At 58.2% G+C, this 17,181-nt stretch overlaps 1 protein-coding gene across 2 annotated transcripts; it reads right to left on the reverse strand.

Moving 5' to 3' along the window:
- Positions 1-1,786: 1,786 nt before the first annotated feature.
- On the reverse strand, positions 1,787-15,507 carry PIK3R2 (phosphoinositide-3-kinase regulatory subunit 2). Of its 2 annotated transcripts, XM_064381635.1 has the most exons (15): positions 14,846-15,507; positions 10,039-10,131; positions 9,632-9,682; positions 9,410-9,541; positions 9,102-9,315; positions 8,490-8,575; positions 8,229-8,337; positions 8,033-8,131; positions 7,400-7,580; positions 7,159-7,284; positions 5,067-5,209; positions 3,763-3,939; positions 2,510-2,581; positions 2,164-2,334; positions 1,787-1,994 (listed from the first exon to the last, which is right to left on the reverse strand). In XM_064381635.1, the coding sequence occupies exons 1-15, from the start codon at positions 15,165-15,167 to the stop codon at positions 1,787-1,789; spliced, it is 2,184 nt and encodes a 727-aa protein (XP_064237705.1). In that variant the 5' UTR covers positions 15,168-15,507. The 2 variants fall into 2 exon arrangements, with proteins under 2 accessions (XP_064237705.1, XP_064237704.1); XM_064381634.1 differs by lacking the exons at positions 9,102-9,315; positions 9,410-9,541; positions 9,632-9,682; positions 10,039-10,131; positions 14,846-15,507 and adding an exon at positions 8,850-8,866.
- Between the last annotated feature and the right edge of the window lie 1,674 nt (positions 15,508-17,181).

Below are 17,181 nucleotides of genomic sequence, written 5' to 3' on the forward strand. Positions count from 1 at the left end.
GCAGGAGAGGTCAGACGAGAACCTCAAATGCTGGACGGAGGTGCTGACAATTTGAGGATCTCAAGACATGGGAGACCCGTCCACGTGGCATGGGAAGGTTGTGACTTTTGACGTCACTTGGGAATGAATGAGGAAGCTGTAGATCAGGGAGGGGGTATGACTTTCCCAAGGACGTAGCCTGTGGCTGCCACGGGATTCGTATTTGGAGTTGGGGGCGGGGAGGCAGCTTGGAAGCACTTGAGGGGCTGGATGGGGTCTGGGGTCCCAATCTCTTTCCTGTCGCCTTGGGCAGTGCCTCAACTTCTCTGGGCTTGAGCAGCTAAACTGGGGGAGGGAAGGGGTTGTCGGGCCTCAGAGGTGGCTTGGCATTAATTAATCCCGTAAATGCCAGGGTCCCCCGCACGCAGAGGTGGCAGTGAAGCCCAGTCACTGACAAGAGAATCATCCACGACGTTTGATGTTTTATATCATATCAATAACAACGTACCGTACAAAACCTGCCTCCCAGCTCGCCGGGCAGGCAGTGTGGCAGCCAAGGGCGGCGTAGAAAACCAGGGCTCTCGTCCCAAAAGAGAGAAAAGAGGGTTTTGCAGTCAAGGAAAAATAGAATCAAAACCCAGCGTGATGGAAGAGAAGCCCTGAATCTGCGTAGACGGAGGGGCCGCGGGCAGTGGCGCAACTCGGCCACTGCAGCGGCACCAGTACGGGGAGCTACGATTCCGGGGGGATAAGAGGGGGTTGGGGCCGGCTCACGAGTCTATTTATTTTTTGAGATGGAGGAGGGTTACTCTGTCGTCCAGGCTAGAGTGCAGTGGCGCAATCTCGGCTCACTGCAACCTCCATCTCCCGGGTTCAAGTGATTCTTGCGCGCGGCTCAGCCTCTGGAGTAGCTGGGATTACAGGCACGCGCCACTACTCGGCTACTTTTTGTATTTTAGTAGAGACGGGGTTTCGCCATGTTGGCCAGGCTGGTCTCCAACTCCTGACCTCAAGAGATCTGCCTGCCTTGGCCTCCCAAAGTGCTGGGATTACAGGCGTGAGCCACGGCGCCCGGCCTAAGAGTTTATTTTAAATTATTTTTCGGGGGTTGGGGAACTCGCAGCGGGCCCATGGTGGGGATAACCCGGTGGCGGGTTTCACTTCAGGGTTTGGAGGGGAAGTTGGAGTCTGTGGGGCGGGTCCCGCCCGGCCCCGAATGTCATGGCCGAGGTTCTCGGAAGCAGCGGAGTCAAGTTCCTTCCTGCCCTGACCCCAGGTCTATGGCTTAAAAATCGGGGTGCCCAGGCTGGGGCCGCGCAGCCCAGGGGCCCTCTGTAAACATGGCAGGTACAGCCAGAAAGGGCTTCCGGGACCCCGGGGAACCTGCTGTGGGCAGGGCAGAGGGTCAGGGTGACCAGAGCCATGGAGAGGGCAATGCCTGGGGGGATGAGGAGATACGGGGTGGGGGAGGCAGGACCCCCAACATGGAGACAGAGAGACAGAGGCCAAGAAAGACAGAGAGAGAGAGAGAGAGAGAGGGAGAGAGAGAGAGAGAGAGAGAGAGAGAGAGAGAGAGAGAGAGAGGGAGCGGGAGAGAGAAGGAGACAGAGGGAGATCTGGAGATTGGGGGCGGGAGTGAGAGAGAAAAGGAAAGAGAAAGAGGGTGAGAGGACCCCCAAACAAGAGCCAGAGCCGGAGAAGTGAGGACCCCTGGCTATGGCTGGTCCGTTCTGTGGCTCCCCGCCGCCGCAGCCTCCGTTGCAGACGGGACCAGGGGGCGGCTCTGCTGGGGGCGGGTCCTCGGCGCTCAGCGGGCGGCAGGCGGCGGGCCGGGGCCCGGGGCGCGCACCGGGTGCGCCAGGGTGACCGTGAGCGCATCGTTGTGCTGCACGAGCGAGGCGTGCTGGTAGTGCAGCACCAGCTCCTTCAGCGACCCGTACAGGTTGTAGGGCTCCGCGAAGCCGAAGCCGGTGGCCGTGCGGTAGATGACGCAGTGCTTGGTGTCGCCATCTACCCTGTGGGGGCAGACGAGAGGGCGGGTCACGAGGCTGGCCTCCCTCCCCGCCAGACTCCCCTGGCCCCAGTGACCCCACTGGGGACTCCTTCCTCCGTGCCTGGCACGCAGCAGGCATTCAATGAGAGCTCCGGGAGGGACGCGGGGATCCCCAGCGCGGGTCCACTCACACCACGGAGCAGGCGTAGCAGCCCCGCTGGCTGCTCTCCCGGATGAGGAAAGTGCCGTCCCGCTTGCCGCTCAGCATCTCCTCCGCCTGCGTGCGGTTGATCTTGCCCACGTACCAAGTGCGCTCCTCGTGGTGGGGAAGATCATCCTCATCCTCCATCAGTGCGTACTGGCTGTGGTGGGGGCAGCATGGGGAGCCCTGGTCACTCACTTGCCAGCCTCCGAGGCTCCCCAGCTGCCCGGACAACTCTTCCTCCCTGGCAAACTCCTATTCATTCTTCAAAACCCACCCCAAATGATCCCCTCCTCTGGGAAGCCCTCCCTGCCTCCCTCCAGGTGGTCACTCACTCCTCAGTCTCATTTTTGATCCCCAGCCACTCATTGATTTTCTTCTGCCGGGCACCTTTCTGGGTGAGCCACCTGGGAAGGAACAAGAAAGGTGTTCTGTGACTGTTGAGTCCACAGTGGGCCTGCCCAGTGGGAGGCAGGATCTGGCTGAGGAGAGCGGGTTCTGGGTACAACATCCCCGGTTGCCACAAGAGGGCAGCCTGACCTGGCTCAGGGCAGCCTGAACCCAGGATGGCTCCCCAGTTCTGGGGGGAACCCTGCCCCATACCCCCCATTTTTCTGTCTCTGTTAAAGCTGTGGAGCCCCCCAAAAGGTGCCAGCCCAAGCACCTCATCATCACCAGTGACACTCCAGCACCGCTGGCCTTTTCACCGGGCAGCTGTCGGTTCCGTGCCTCAGTCTCCCCAGCTGCAAAGGGCAAACTTTACAAAGGGCTTGGGAAGGACTAAATGAGCTGATGAGCACGGTGCCTAGCATGGCACCTGGCATGTGACAGCACCCTTCCTGAAGCCCAGGAGGGAGGCAGAGGCTCTGGCTGAGCTTCTTAGGAGGTTGGTGGGTGGAGACAGGATTTGAACTGATTTGAACCCAGGACAGGGCTGCTGCAGCCACCAAGCATGGGAGGTTGCATAGCATGCTTTTTTATTTATTATTTATTATTATTTTTTGAGACAGAGCCTCACTCTGTTGCCCATGCTGGAGTGCAGTGGTGCAATCTCGGCTCACCGCAACCTCTGCCTCGCGGGTTCAAGTGATTCTCCTGCCTCAGCCTCCCGAGTAACTGGGATGACAGGCACCCGCCATCATGCCTGGCTAGTTTTGTAATTTTTTTTTTTTTTTTTTAGTAGAGACGAGGTTTCACCATGTTTTGGCCAGGCTGGTTTCGAACTCATGGTCTAAAGTGATCCATCCGCCCGCCTTGGCCTCCCAAAGTGCTGGGATTACAGGTGTGAGCCACCGCGTCTGACCTAGAAGGAAATTTTGTGGAAGGCCTCCAACTTTCCACAAAATGGGATGGGACGGGAGTGACACTCCCACTGCACCTATGTCTGACTAAGCTGAGGCTGACCTACGGGAGACCCTTGGAGGGGCCCGGGAGGAATCGCGTTTTGGGCCTGGTTCAGAGCAAGAGGGCTTGTGGACAGAGGAGGGGTCTCCACTTGGTGGAGAGAGAGAGCCTGAGGCCCTGCAGAGACCTCCAGGTGCCGCTGCAGTGGTGGGGAGCCGCAGGGAAGCACGGAGCTGCCACTCACACGAGGTACTGGTCTCGGATCTTGCGCAGCTGCATGAGGTCCGGCTTGAGGCTGTTCATGCGCTTGTCGATTTCCCGGATGTCCGAGGCCTGGGCCCGCAGCTGCTGCTCCAGCTTCGTGCGGCTCTCGTGGATCTCAGCAATGCGGGACTTGAGCCGCTCAGAGTTCAGCAGGATCCTGTGGGAGGGGCGGGGTGGCAAGGAGACCTCCGGGATTTTTTGGCTGTTTTTTTTTTTGAGGCAGAGTTTCGTTCTTGTTGCCCAGGCTGGAGTGCAATGGCGCGATCTCGGCTCACCGCAACCTCCGCCACCAGGTTCAAGCGATTCTCCTGCCTCAGCCTCCAGAGTAGCTTGGGATTACAGGCATGTGCAACCACGCCAGGCTAATTTTGTATTTTTAGTAGAGGAGGGGTTTCTCCATGTTGATCAGGCTGGTCTCGAACTCCCGGCCTCAGGTGATTCCACCCACCTCGGCCTCTCAAAGTGCTGGGATTACAGGAGTGAGCCTCGGCCCTCGGCCGACCTCAGGGTTTTATCATAGGGCACTGCAGCCTCAAATTCCTGGCTCAGGTGACCCTCCCACCTCAGCCTCTGGAGTAGCTAGGACCACAGGTGTGCACCACCATGACTGGCTAATATTTTAATATTTTTTGTAGAGATGAGGTTTCACCATGTTGCCCAGGCTAGTCTCAAGCTCCTGGGCTCAGGCAATCCTCCAGCCTCAGCCTCCCAAAGTGCTGGGATTGCCAAAATGAGCCACAGGGAAGCACCGAGCTGCACCTGGCTTCTAGGGTTTTCTCAAGGACCTACTTTGCACCAGACTATGTGCATCCAGCCTCTGAGCCTGTGCCCCTGCTGTTTCCTCTGATTTCTCTTTCTGGCAAACTCCTATTCATCCTTCAAATCCCATTTCTTTCTTTCTTTCTTTTTTTTTTTTTGAGACAGTCTTGCTCTGTTGCCTAGTCTGGAGTGCTGTGATCTCGGCTCACTGCAACCTCCACCTCCCGGGGTCAAGTGATTCTCCTGCCTCAGTCCCCCTAGTAGCTGGGACTACAGGCAACTGCCACCACGCCGGCTAATTTTTGTATTTTTAGTAGAGATGGGGTTTCGCCATGTTGGCTGGGCTGGTCTCGAAACTGGCCAACATGGCGATCCTCCCACCTTGGCCTCCCAAAATGCTGGGATTACAGGCGTGAGCCACCACGCCCGCCTCCAGGTGGCTGGCCTCCTTTTACCTCCCTCCCTTCCCGCTGGTACCGTACCAGATCAGGGTGGGGTGGGGCGGGGCAGAGGCGCCAGACTCACCTCTGCATCTCCTTCTCGTTGCCCTCACGCCGGAAGCGCTCCAGGTATTCCTTGCTGCACTTCTCCTGAGTCTGGCCCTGCTCTTCGAAGATCTTGATAGTCTCATTGAAGGCCTCAATTGCCGTACGCTTCATCTGCAGCTCCTGGAGGAGGGGTGCATCTCAGCACCTCCTGGGACTCCCCAAAAGGCCCTCGTGAGGGGTGAAGGCACATCTCAACTGTGATATGGAGGCTGCTCAAGCTGTTCCCTCTATTGGAGTGTCATTCTTTTTTTCTTTTTTCTGAGACGGAGTCTCACTGTGTTGCCCAGGCTGGAGTGCAGTGGTGCGATCTCGGCTCACTGCCACCTCCGCCTGCTAGGTTCAAGCAATTCTCCTGCCTCAGCCTCCAGAGTAGCTGGGACTACAGGCATATGCCACCATGCCCGGCTAAGTTTTGTATTTTTAGTTAAGACGGGGTTTCACCACACTGGCCAGGCTGGTCTTGAACTCCTGACCTTGTGATCCGCCTGCCTTGGCCTCCCAAAGTGCTGGGATTACAGGCATGAGCCACTGCGCCTAGCTGGAGTGTCATTCTTCTAACTCCTGCTGCACTAAATGAACTCCTATTCAGCTTTCAAAACCCCACGCCCCAACCCTCTCCTTCTTTACATCTTCCTATAGGTATCCACAAAGACCTGGACCCATTAACACCACTGAAAATGAATGAGAGATCTAGTTGCTACTGCTCACAGGCTTCTTCTTGGCGTAGACGCTGCACTGGGACTTTCCCTGCATTGTCCCACGGACCTTTCCAACAACCCCCAACAAAGTAACAACTATTAACAGGGAAACTGAGGCTCACGGCCAAAGTCACTGGAGGCTACAGTGCTCCTAACTGATTCTGGACATTTAGAGTCTCAGCTAACACATCAGTAAAAGGGGACAGAGGCCGGGGTGGTGCCGTTGCCTGTAATCCCAGCTACTCAGGAGGCTGGGATTTGTTTGAATCCAGGAGTCTGAGGCCAGCCTGGGCAACGTGGTGAGACCACAAACCTCAAAAAAAAAAGTTTATTTTATTTTTTTGAGACGGAGTTTCACTCTTGTTACCCAGGCTGGAGTGCAATGGCGCGATCTCGGCTCACCGCAACCTTTGCCTCCTGGGTTCAGGCAATTCTCCTGCCTCAGCCACCTGAGTAGCTGGGACTACAGGTGGGCGCCACCATGCCCAGCTAATGTTTGTATTTTTAGTAGAGACGGGGTTTCACCATGTTGACCAGGATGGTCTCGATCTCTTGACCTTGTGATCCACCCGTCTCAGCCTCCCAAAGTGCTGGGATTATAGGCGTGAGCCACCGCGCCCGGCCAGCTTATTTTTTTTTAAGACGGAGTCTGGCTCTTGTCACCCAGGCTGGAGCAGTGGCATGATCCTGGCTCACTGCAACCTCCACCTTCTGGGTTCAAGTGATTCTCCTGCCTCAGCCTCCCGAGTAGCTGAGATTTACAGGTGTGTGGCACCATGCCCGGCTCATTTTTTTGTATTTTTGGTAGAGACGGGGTTTCACCATGTTGACCAGGCTGGTCTCAAACTCCTGACCTCAGATGATGTGCCCGCCTCAGCCTCCCAAAGTGCTGGCATTGCAGGCGTCAGCCACCGCACCCGGCCTCATACACCTATTTCTGTTTTTATTTATTTGTTTTTAGAGACAAGGTCTTGCTCTGTCACCCAGGCTAGAGTGCAGTGGCATGATCACAGCTCACTGCAGCCTCAAACTCCCAGGTTCAAGTGATCCTCCCACCTCAGCCTCCCGAGTAGCTGGGTCTAGAAGCACGTACCACCACACCTGGTTAATTTTTAAATTTTTTTCTTGAGGGGTCTCCCTATGTTGCTTAGAATGATCTTGAACTCCTGGGCTCAACTGATCCTCCTGCCTCAGCCTCCCGCTGCACGGACGTGAGTCACTGTGCCTGGCCTTATTTCTACGTTTTCAGAAGGACCCTTGCTGCTAAGTGCCTGCTCTGTGACCTGGAACCGGATGTTTATCCTCAGGGCCACTGGGGTTGGTCGTCCTGCTCCCAGCTTTGGTTTCCCGCATGTGCGAGGCCCGGAGTACCTGGGAGGTCCGTGTGTACTCCTCATAAAGCTGGTCGTACTCGCGGCTCTTGTCCTGGTACTGCTGGTGATAGACCTTGAGCTGGGCGCCCACCGCCTCCACGCTGTCCTCCTTGACGATCTGGTCCTGGAGAAACATGGGGGAATCAGGGGAGCTGCATGGCCTGGTCGGGCCTGCCTGGGAAACTGAGGCCTGGGGCCGGCCAGGTGCTACCCTCCCTGGCTCCCAGGCTGGCACGGACCTGCTGGTATTTGGACACAGGGTAGAGGAGCCGCGTGTCCAGCTTGGCGTTGTACTGGGCCAGGGACTCGTGACGGTAGTGATTGATGAGGTCCACAACGGAGCAGAAGGTGAGCGGCTCCGAGAAGCCATAGTGCCCGTCTCGGTGGAAGACCTTGATTAGCTTATTGTTCCCGCCTTTCCTGGGGGAGGAGAGGGGTGTTGGCACCTGGTGGGACCCCGCACCTGACCCTCAATCCTCCTGTCCCTTTTTTTTTGAGATGGAGTCTCCCTTTGATGCCCAGGCTGGAGTTCAGTGGCGCCATCTCAGCTCACTGCAACCTCTGCCTGTTGGGTTCAAGCGATTCTCCTGCCACAGCCTCCCGAGTAGCTGGGACTACCGGCACCCACCACCACACCCGGCTTATTTTTGTATTTTTTAGTAAAGACAGGGTTTCACCATGTTGGCCAGGCTGGTCTTGAACTCCTGACCTCAGGTGATCTGCCCGCCTCAGCCTCCCAAAATGCTGTGATTATAGACATAAGCCACCGCGCCCAGCCACCCACCCTTGACACCACACATTCCCACCCCCTCTGAGCTCCCAGTCTCTGTGATCTGTGACCCCCGGCCATCCCTGCAGGGACAGGCCCCCACCTGAGGGTCAGCGTGTACTCGCCCTGGATCTTGCTGGAAGCATCTCGGACTAGGAAAGTGCCATCGGGAGTGTCCCGGAGTTTCTCGTTCACCTCCTCCCTGTGGGGACATCTCGAATTGGGGCTGCTGAGCCACCTGGAGACCCCGCCCGCCTTGTCACACCTCCTTGGCCCCTGGCCCTCTGCCAGCAACCTACCTCGAGATGTCCCCCCAGTACCACTCAGCATCTTGCAGGGACAGTGGGCTCCCCCCATTGGCCAGGCCTGCGGGGACCGGCTTTGCCTTGGGGGGTTTAGGTGGCAGCGCTGGGGGACAGGAAAACAAATGCGTCCTGAGCACCGACTGTGTGCTGCGGCTGCCTCCCACTGCAGCCCGCCTGCTGATGCCAGCAGCACCCAGAGATCCACGTTCACGGTCCCCCAACAGGAAGAAATGAGCAGCAATACAGAGGACTCACCTGGGGGCGCAACCTCCTGCTCTTCCAAGTGTTCCTGAAGCAGCTTCTCCACGAGCAGCGCCGAGAAGTCAGGGCTGGGCTCACTCCTGAGGGAGAAGGGAGTGCGGTGAGGGCTGGGTAGGGCCGGTCCACCCACGCATGTGCACAGGACTGAGCGTGCGCTTGCACGCATGCGGGGTATATACGAGGCGGTATGTGCAGGTACGTGCAGGGCGGGGGGAGATGATACAGGCAGATGTGCGAGGCCAGCTCCCTCATAGGTGTACGCAGTAAGTGCTCCATAAATCCTCACACAAAGGCGAGCAAGAGAGCAGTACCGGAGATGCCATGAGCAGAAGGGAAGGTACAGGCGCCACCCACATGCCTCAGGACTAGGCCCCCTCGCCCTCTGTCCCACGACTCAAGAGCCCCAGGTCCCCTCTCCTTCATCATCACGAGAATGCAGCTTTTCACTCTGGACCCCGTCCCCTCCCTTCTTAGGGTCTAGACTCCGCTCGCTCTGGCCAAGCCCCGCCCACCCCACCCCAAACTCCACCCTTAACTCCACCCCTGCGCGCTCTAACTCCGCCCGGTCCCACCCCGCTGGCAAGGACCCAAGGCCCCGCCCCTCACCCGTCGGGCGCGCCCCCTGGTGGCGGTGAGGACGGCGGCGGCAGGCGCAGCAGCAGCGGCCCGAAGGTGGCGCCCAGGGCCCGGACTGCGGGACCCAGAACCGGGGCGCGGCGGGCCACGCGGCCCAGGTGCTGGAGCAGGAAGCGCAGCGTGAGCGCGCGGTGCAGCGGCAGCATCGGGGGCTCCAGCGCCGGCCCCACGGGCCCCCCGGCCTCTGCGGACAGATGGCCAGGGTAGGGTGAGCCGGGCCCGGCGCCCACCCGCCCGCTGCAGCCCCCTCCGTCCCCCGGGCTCCCCTCCAGGCTCACCCCACAGGGCCCGGCGCGCCTCGGCCGAGGCCTCGGGGGTCACCAGCGGCGCGGGCAGTGCCAGCAGGAAGCTCTTAATGCCATCAGCCAGGGCTGCCGCGTCCCACTGATCCACGTCGCTCAGGGACCAGTCTGCGGGTGCAGGGGGTACATGTCCAGCAGATGTGTACTAGGGCCCCCAGGTTTCCCCCCAACCCACTGCCCATTGAGGCTGCCCCTCACCTGTACGCAGTGCGGGGAGCTCCGGCCGGTAGTAAGATTCGCTGTCCAGCCCTGGGGGTGAGGGGACAGGCAAGTCAGCTCTCAAATGCTGCCCCAACCCCCTGTGAGGCCTGGGCTGGCCGCTCAAAGCCCCCTGAGGTCTCTCTTTGACGCCCAGAGATAAGGGCATGGGAGGGGTGGGGAGGGAGGTCTCGCAGAGGGCACAGCACATGCAGTGGCCTGGTCGTGTCCACCTTCCCATCTTCCCCTGGGAGTCACTCTGCCCTAGTCAACAGAGAGGCCCAGGGCATCCAGGCTCAGCCCGTTTCCGTGCGGCGTGACCTTGGAGGTCCTGTGAGGGGATGAGTTGCCTGTCACTAGAGGTAAGCAAGCAGAATCCAGGGGGCTGCAGCCAGGCTGGAACTCACCCGTCCGTTCAATGGCCTCTACAAGCTTCACCAGAAGAGGGGGCGCCGCATCAGGTGGGGAGAACTGCTCGGGCAAGTCGGGGAGTGTGAGGCCTGGTGGAGGAAGCGGGGGCGGGGGGTGGTGGCGGTGTTACATGTTGGTGGGGTTCCTGGAAGGAGTCCAGCCCCTCTCTGTCTGCTGAACCTCGGCCAGGGCAGTGTGAGGCAGGGACCTCAGGCAAGTGCCTGGCACCTTGGACTCCCTTCCTCAGGAGGCCACATGACCTTGGCTGGAGGGGCTGGGAGGCGGAACTGATGGGACACAGTTTTCTGGGTTAAAATACCAGTTCACACAACTTCACAGACCAGGTGGAGTGCACTAAATAATGTCCCCAAAATGCGATGTTCAAGTCCTCAGCCTTGGTGCCTGTGACTGTGACGTTATTTGGAAATAGGTCTTTGCAGGTGTAAGGAAAGCAAAGATGTCACATGAGACCAGCCTGGTGTCACGGTGGGCCCTAAACCCACTGGCTGATGTCCTTCTAAGAAGAGAAAGCCGGCCAGGACAGCAGCTCACGCCTGTAATCCCGGCACTTTGGGAGGCCGAGGTGGGCAGATCACCTGAGACCAGGAGTTGGAGACTAGCCTGGCCAACATGGGGAAACCCCCATCACTACTAAAAATAGAACAATTAGTTGGGCGTGGTGGCAGACGCCTGTAATCCCAGTTACTTAGGAGGCTGAGGCAGGAGAATCGCTTGAACCCGGGAGGCAAAGGTTGCAGTGAGCCGAGATCATGCCACTGCACTCCAGCCTGGGTGACAGAGCAAGACTCCATCTCAAAAATAAATGAATAGGCCGGGCACAGTGGCTCACTACTGTAACCCCAGTGCTTTGGGAGGCTGAGACTGGCAAAGACCAGCCTGGCCAACATGGTGAAACCTCATCTGTACTAAAAATACAAAAAAATTAACCCGGGCATGATGGCGGATGCCTGTAACCCCAACTACTCAGGAGGCTGAGGCAGGAGAATCACTTGAACCTGGGAGGCAGAGGTTGCAGTGAGCCAAGATTGCGCCATTGTACTCCAGCCTGGTGACAGAGCGAGAGTCCGTCTCAAAAAAAAGAAGAGAAAGCCAAGGCAGAGTTGGAATAATCAACCCATGCACGAGAGAAATGAATGCCTGGAGACACCAGAAGCTGGAAGCAAGGAAACTTCACAGGGGGCACGACCCTGATTTTGGACTTCCGGCCTGCAGAAACATGACAGGATAAGTTTCTGTTGTGGCCGGGCGTGGCGGCTCACACCTGTAATCCCAACACTTTGGGAGGCCAAGGCTGGAAGATTGTTTGGGACTACGAGTTCAAGACCAGCCTGGGTCTTTAACGAGACCCCATGTCTTAAAAAAAAAAAAAAAAAAAAAAAAAAAAGCCAGGTGTAGTGGTGCCGCCTGTGAGCCTAGGTGGCGGGACTCCAGAAGCTGAAGGAGGAGGATCACTTGAGCCCAGGAGTTCCAGGCTGCAGTGAGTTGTGATTGCATCAGTGCACTCCAGCCTGGGTGACAGAGAGAGACCCTGGCTCAAATATATATATATATAAAATAATAATTAATTAGTAAATTTCCGAGGCTGGGCGCGGTGGCTCACGCCTGTAATCCCAGCACTTTGGGAGGCCAAGGCGGGTGGATCACGAGGTCAAGAGATCGAGACCATCCTGGTCAACACAGTTAAACCCCATCTCTACTAAAAATACAAAAACCAGCTGGGCATGGTGGCGGGCGCCTGTAGTCCCAGCTATTTGGGAGGCTGAGGCAGGAGACTTGCTTGAATCTGGGAAGCAGAGGTTGCAGTGAGCTGAGATCATGCCACTGCACTCCAGCCTGGCACCTGGCGACAGAGTGAGACTCTGTCTCTAAATAAATAAATAAATAAGTTTCCATTGTTTGATGCCACTGAGTTTGTGGTAACTTTTTTTTTTTTTACGGCAGCCACTAAAAGTCAAACAGCACGTTTGGGCTTCACCACAGCCCACTGCGCAAACTTGGCCACAGGAGCTGCCCTCTCTGGGCCTCAGCTCTTTTTTCCTTTCTTTCTTTCTTTTTTTGAGGTGGAGTCTCGCTTTCTCTCCCAGGCTGGAGTGCAGTGGTGCAATCTTGGTTCACTGCAACCTCCACCTCTGGGGTTCAAGTGATTCTCCTGCCTCATCCTCCCGGGTAGCTGGGATTACAGGCATCCACCACCACTCCCAGCTAACTTTTTGTATTTTTAGTAGAGATGGGGTTTCACCACGTTGGCCAGGCTGGTCTCGAACTCCTGACCTCAGGTGATCCGCCCGCCTCAGCCTCCCAAAGTTCTGGGATTACAGGTGTGAGTCACCACACCCCACAGCCTCAGTTCTTTCAAATAAAAAATGGGCCAATAACATTGTCTCTAATTTTATTTTTTTTGGGACAGGTTCTTGCTCTGTCACCCAGGTTGGAGTGCAGTAGGCAATCCTAGCTCACTGCAGCCTTGAACTCCTGGCCCCAAGTGATCCTCCTGCCTCGGCCTCCCCCCGTTTTTTTTTTAGATGGAATCTCCCTCTGTTTTCCAGGCTTAAGTGCAGTGGCATGATCTCGGCTCGCTGCAACCTCCACCTCCTGGGTTCAAATGATTCTTGTGCCTCAGCTTCCTGAGGAGCTGGGATTACAGGTGTGCGCCACCATGCCCGGCTCATTTTTGTATTATTTTAGTAGAGATGGGGTTTCACCATGTTGGCCAGGCTCGTCTCGAACTCCTGACCTTAAGTGATCCACCCGCCTCGGCCTCCCAAAGTGCTGGGGTTACAGGCGTGAGCGACCGCGCCCGGTCCACCTCTCCCTTCTTGATGCAAACACAAAAGTGGCTGAAAGGAAAGGAAACTATCCCCGCCCGGGTCAGAAAAGCCTCCTTCCAAGGACCGTGCTCCATTTTCTCAATCACTGTGCTCCTAAAAAATTCTTTCCTCCCCCAGTTAAAATGTAGAAAAGAAAGAAAATCCTTTCTCCCCTTTTGGAAAAGCCAAAACCCCTCCGAGCCCAGACCCCTCCCAGCCCTGGCTTCCCGGCTCCACAGGGCCTTTAGTGCGCCGCATCCTGGCCTCAGCAGCTCACTGTCTGCCACCGTTGGACGCAGCTCTGGCCCTCGGCGGGGACGCCCTGGCACACAGCAGGGGCAAGCCGGGGCTTGCGGGGCCTCCCTGAGTGATGGGCCAGGTGGAGCCTCAAGCTGGAGAAAGGCCCAGCTGCAGCGAAAAGGCCAAAGAAAAAAATGATAAAGGCCGAGGGGTGAGGAAGTGGGTGACACTCTGGCCGGTGAGTTGGGACACAGCCCTGAGAGTCGCCTGGGATCGGATTGCACAACGGGGAGGGAGTTCCCATCAGGACCGCATCCCTCCCACTTCACAGGTGATGATTTGTGGCTGAGGGGGGCTGCAGCCTCCCCTGTGGGTGCACAGCCAGGTGGGGCTCAGGTGACTTCGGGACATTCCCGAGGGGTTGGGTCCCAGCGTCCCCAGGGGCCAACCCTTTTGTTTCCAGATGAGGAAACTGAGGCCTTGAGGGGGTGGGTTCTGGCTGAAGTCACAGAACTCTGAAGATTCAGAGGGTGGGGCCGTGTACGGTGGCTGGACAGAGGCCAGGCAGAGGAGGGAGGCGGCTGTTACCAGGGGGAGAGGCAGATTCTGGCTGGGAGCCTGGACGGGGCCGCCTCCCGCTCCTTCGGCCAAGGCGGGACACAGGCCTGGGTCCTGGAGACACCAGATGCCAGAGGCCCGGGCCAGCGTCGTACCACCTCAGCACCCCCTTATTCTGCCCTGCGCTGGGGGACTCTGGCTTGCCTTTGGGCAGTGTCACCCTGGCATTAAGCAGGCCTGGCACCAAGCAGGCCTGGCACCTCCCAGGGCTTTGGGCTCCCTGGGTGACCGACTGGTTCCAGGTGAGGCATTTGACCGCCTTGCACTCAGGCCTCCCAGTCTGCACATACGGCCTTGCTGGGCTGCTGGGAGGGTCGGAGCAGACAGCGCTGGGCATGCGGCACCCCTTGGCTTCCTCCTTGCAACCCAAGCCTCGGTTTCCCTGGCCAGAGCCCACACCCCCTGCCCATCACACAGCAATTGCTGAGTGGGCTCAGGGTGCCCAATTCTCCACTCCTGGCACACCCCTGGCAAGTGGTGACGGCCAAAGGTCTTTGGGGAGGGACGTGGGGTCCTCACACCCCTCTGTGCTGTGTGGCCTCAGCTGAGCAACCCCACATCCCAACCTCCTTGGGCTTTGTGGCTTTCTTCATTTTGGAAATCGGGGTCACCAAAGGGGTTCCTCAAGGGACCCTACCTGCAAAATGTAGGCTGAAGCTAGGCTGAGCCTCTGAATCCTACTGAACACTCTCCATTGGCCTCAAAATCAACCCCAGCAGGTCCTCCCGGGCAGCGCACATTGCCCTCGTCTTCCTCCCTCTGGTCCGCCTGGTGGCTGTTCCCGCCATTAGAGTTCCACCCACAGCCCCTGCCCTCGCTGTGCCCACTGTCTGGAGCCTCCACCCTCGGGTCTTCCCACGCAAGCCCCCTTCCTCACGGCGGGTGGTACCTCCTAAACACACTCATCCCTTCCTGAACCAGAAGGTCATGAGGGCAGGACCAGGCCTGTGTCCACTGCTGAGCCTAGCACTTGACAGTAGCAACGACACTTGTCACATGATCGCATGTCCTTTTTCCTCCTTCCTTGGAGAGGTCCCACTGCCTGACTGGACAGAAGAGGAGACCAAGGGTCTGAGGGGACCACCCCCATTTTCCAGGGCCCTGGCTTCCTGCTTACCTGGCTCAGAGGCCCCATCACGGGGCCTGGCAGGCACTGGGCGGGGGCCCCGTGGGCGAGGGCCGGGCCGGGCCAGGGCCACAGGCCCCAGGAACTCGACGTAGGTGCCAGGGAAGTCACCTCGCTGCCGTGTGCGTTCATTGAGGCCGGGCATCCAGCCCACGCTCTGTGGGCAGCGCTCGCCACCCTCGGCCACGCCCAGTGCCTGCAAGGCCGCCCGGCTCACCACCAGCACGTCGCCAGGCAGCAGCTCCAGGTCCTCTGGCCGCTCCCGGCGGAACGGGTACAGAGCGCGGTACTGGAAGCCCTCAGGGCCTGCCATGGCCACGTGGGTGGGGTGGGGTCTGGATGCTTAGGCGGCTGCTTGGAGTCCCACTGGCCCCATTGGCCAGAGCGGGGCCTGGGAGGGTCCGCCGGGTTGGCTTGGGGTGCTCGGACCTCTACTTCCAGCAGTCACAGGCGACCACGGGGGCCGCTCATGTCTCTCTTCAAATTATTCCATGACCCTGACAAGGGCCACTGGTTGCTGGGTCCACCATTCGTCAACTTGTGGGAGGAGGTTGGTGGCGGGGTCTCAGGTCACTGGGCCACTAAGTCCTCCATCGGTGGGTGGGGCTGGGGCAGGCCGCTCACGCCCTCACACGGGGGGCCATCAGCACCCACGGCTGGCGGCTCTGCTGGCTGCGCCAGACGAGGGAGCCAAGGGAGCAGACTGCCACCATGCTGGGCCTGCCGAGGACGCCGACCTAGGGAGACAGGGATAGGGTGGCGCTAGCCAGGCCGATTCCTCTCACCCCAACACAGACACAGGCCCAAATCCTGATGTGGAATTCCCTGAATCACACTGGTTGATCCTGGGGCCGGTCCCTCTCAGGGCCTCAGCTTCTCCATCTGTAAAATGGGTATGCTGCCAGCCTTCCCTTGGAGCTGCTGGGAGTAGAGCTCCCAAGAACCTGCCCCAGGTATACTACATGCTCAGTAAACCGGTTTTTTCTTGTTTTGTTTTTTGAGATGGAGTTTTGCTCTGTCGCCCAGGCTGGAGTGCAGTGGTGCCATCTCAGCTAATTGCAACCTCTGTCTCCCAGGTTCAAATGATTCTCCTGCTTCAGCCTCCTGAGTAGCTGGGATTACAGGCCGGCTAATTTTTGTATTTTTAATAGAGATGAGGTTTCTCCATGTTGGCCAGGCTGGTCTCAAACTCCTGACCTCAAGTGATCCGCTCACCTTGGCCTTCCAAAATGCTGGGATTACAGGCATGAGCCACCTCCCCTCAATAGAGGTGGGGTCTTGCTATGTTGCCCAGGCTGTTCCCAAACTCCTGGGCTGAAGTGACCCTCCCGCCTTGACCTTCCAAAGTGTTGGGATTCTAGGTGTGAGCCACTGCACCCAGAAAGTAAACAAGCTTTTCATCACCCCTGTTACAGATGGGGAAACTGAGGCTCAGAGCAGGGACGTATCTAGGGCCTTGCAGTAGGCCAGGAGGAAGGCAGGACTTATACTCAGATCCTCGGACTCCAAGACCCAGATGGACATGACGGGGAAGGAGCCAGGTGGCTATATACCCAGGGCAGGGAGGATGAAATGGGGGCCCCTCCGGCTGCTTTGGGAGCTCCATGGAGGGGTCAGGCCAGCTGAACTAAGAGATAGGGAAGGAAGTCCAGGGAGAGGCCCCTGCACAAGCAAAGACCTAGAGGTAACTCCAAGCAAGCGGACCTCGTGTCCAGAGGGAGAGTGGGCGGGGGCAGGGAGCTCCAGCCTGGGGCCCAGAGTAGGTGCAAAATGCAGATGGGAGAGGCCGGGCGTGGTGGCTCACGCCTGTAATCTCAGCACTTTGGGAGGCCGAGATGGGCAGATCACCTAAGGTCAGGAGTTCGAGACCAGCCTGACTAACACGGTGAAACCCCAACTCTACTAAAAATACAAAAATTAGCTGGGTGTGGTGGTGTGCGCCTGTAATCCCAGCTACTTGGGAGGCTGAGGCAGGAGAATCGCTGGAACCTGGGAGCTGGAAGTTGCAGTGAGCCGAGATGGTGCCACTGCGCTCCAGCCTGGGTGGCAGAGCAGAGACTCTGTCTCAAAAAAAAAAAAAAAAAAAAAAAAAAAAAAAAAAAAATTGCAGATGGAGAGGTGCTCAAAAGAAGCCTTAGCCCCAGGGAGGGACAGGGAACTAGGAGAAGGTGGGGGTACTGCAGCTGAGAAGGAGGGGAGGCTGCCCGCTGCAGGGCACCGATCATTCCCCAGGAGCCCTAGCCTGGGGAGGCAGAGATGGGCACACATTCCCAGCCTAGCCCTGCGGGTTCAGTCCTCCTGTGACGAAGGGGCTAGGGTGGAGGACG

This window comes from Aotus nancymaae, unplaced genomic scaffold (genome assembly GCF_030222135.1).
Source record: "Aotus nancymaae isolate 86718 unplaced genomic scaffold, 86718_ANA_hifiasm-v0.15.2.pri h1tg000028l, whole genome shotgun sequence".
In the NCBI taxonomy this organism is placed as follows: Eukaryota; Metazoa; Chordata; class Mammalia; order Primates; family Aotidae; genus Aotus; species Aotus nancymaae.

What these genes read in the sequence shown, in the direction of transcription:
- PIK3R2 (XM_064381635.1), bottom strand. Translation starts at nt 15,167, where the DNA reads ATGGCAGGCCCTGAGGGCTTCCAGTACCGCGCTCTGTACCCGTTCCGC. An exon ending in AGAGGCCATTGAACGGACGG is followed by an intron (nt 9,683 to 10,038) that starts GTGAGTTCCAGC and finishes CCTCACCCCCAG; the next exon opens with GGCTGGACAGCGAATCTTAC. An exon ending in AACGAGAAGGAGATGCAGAG is followed by an intron (nt 3,940 to 5,066) that starts GTGAGTCTGGCG and finishes CCCCTCCCACAG; the next exon opens with GATCCTGCTGAACTCTGAGC.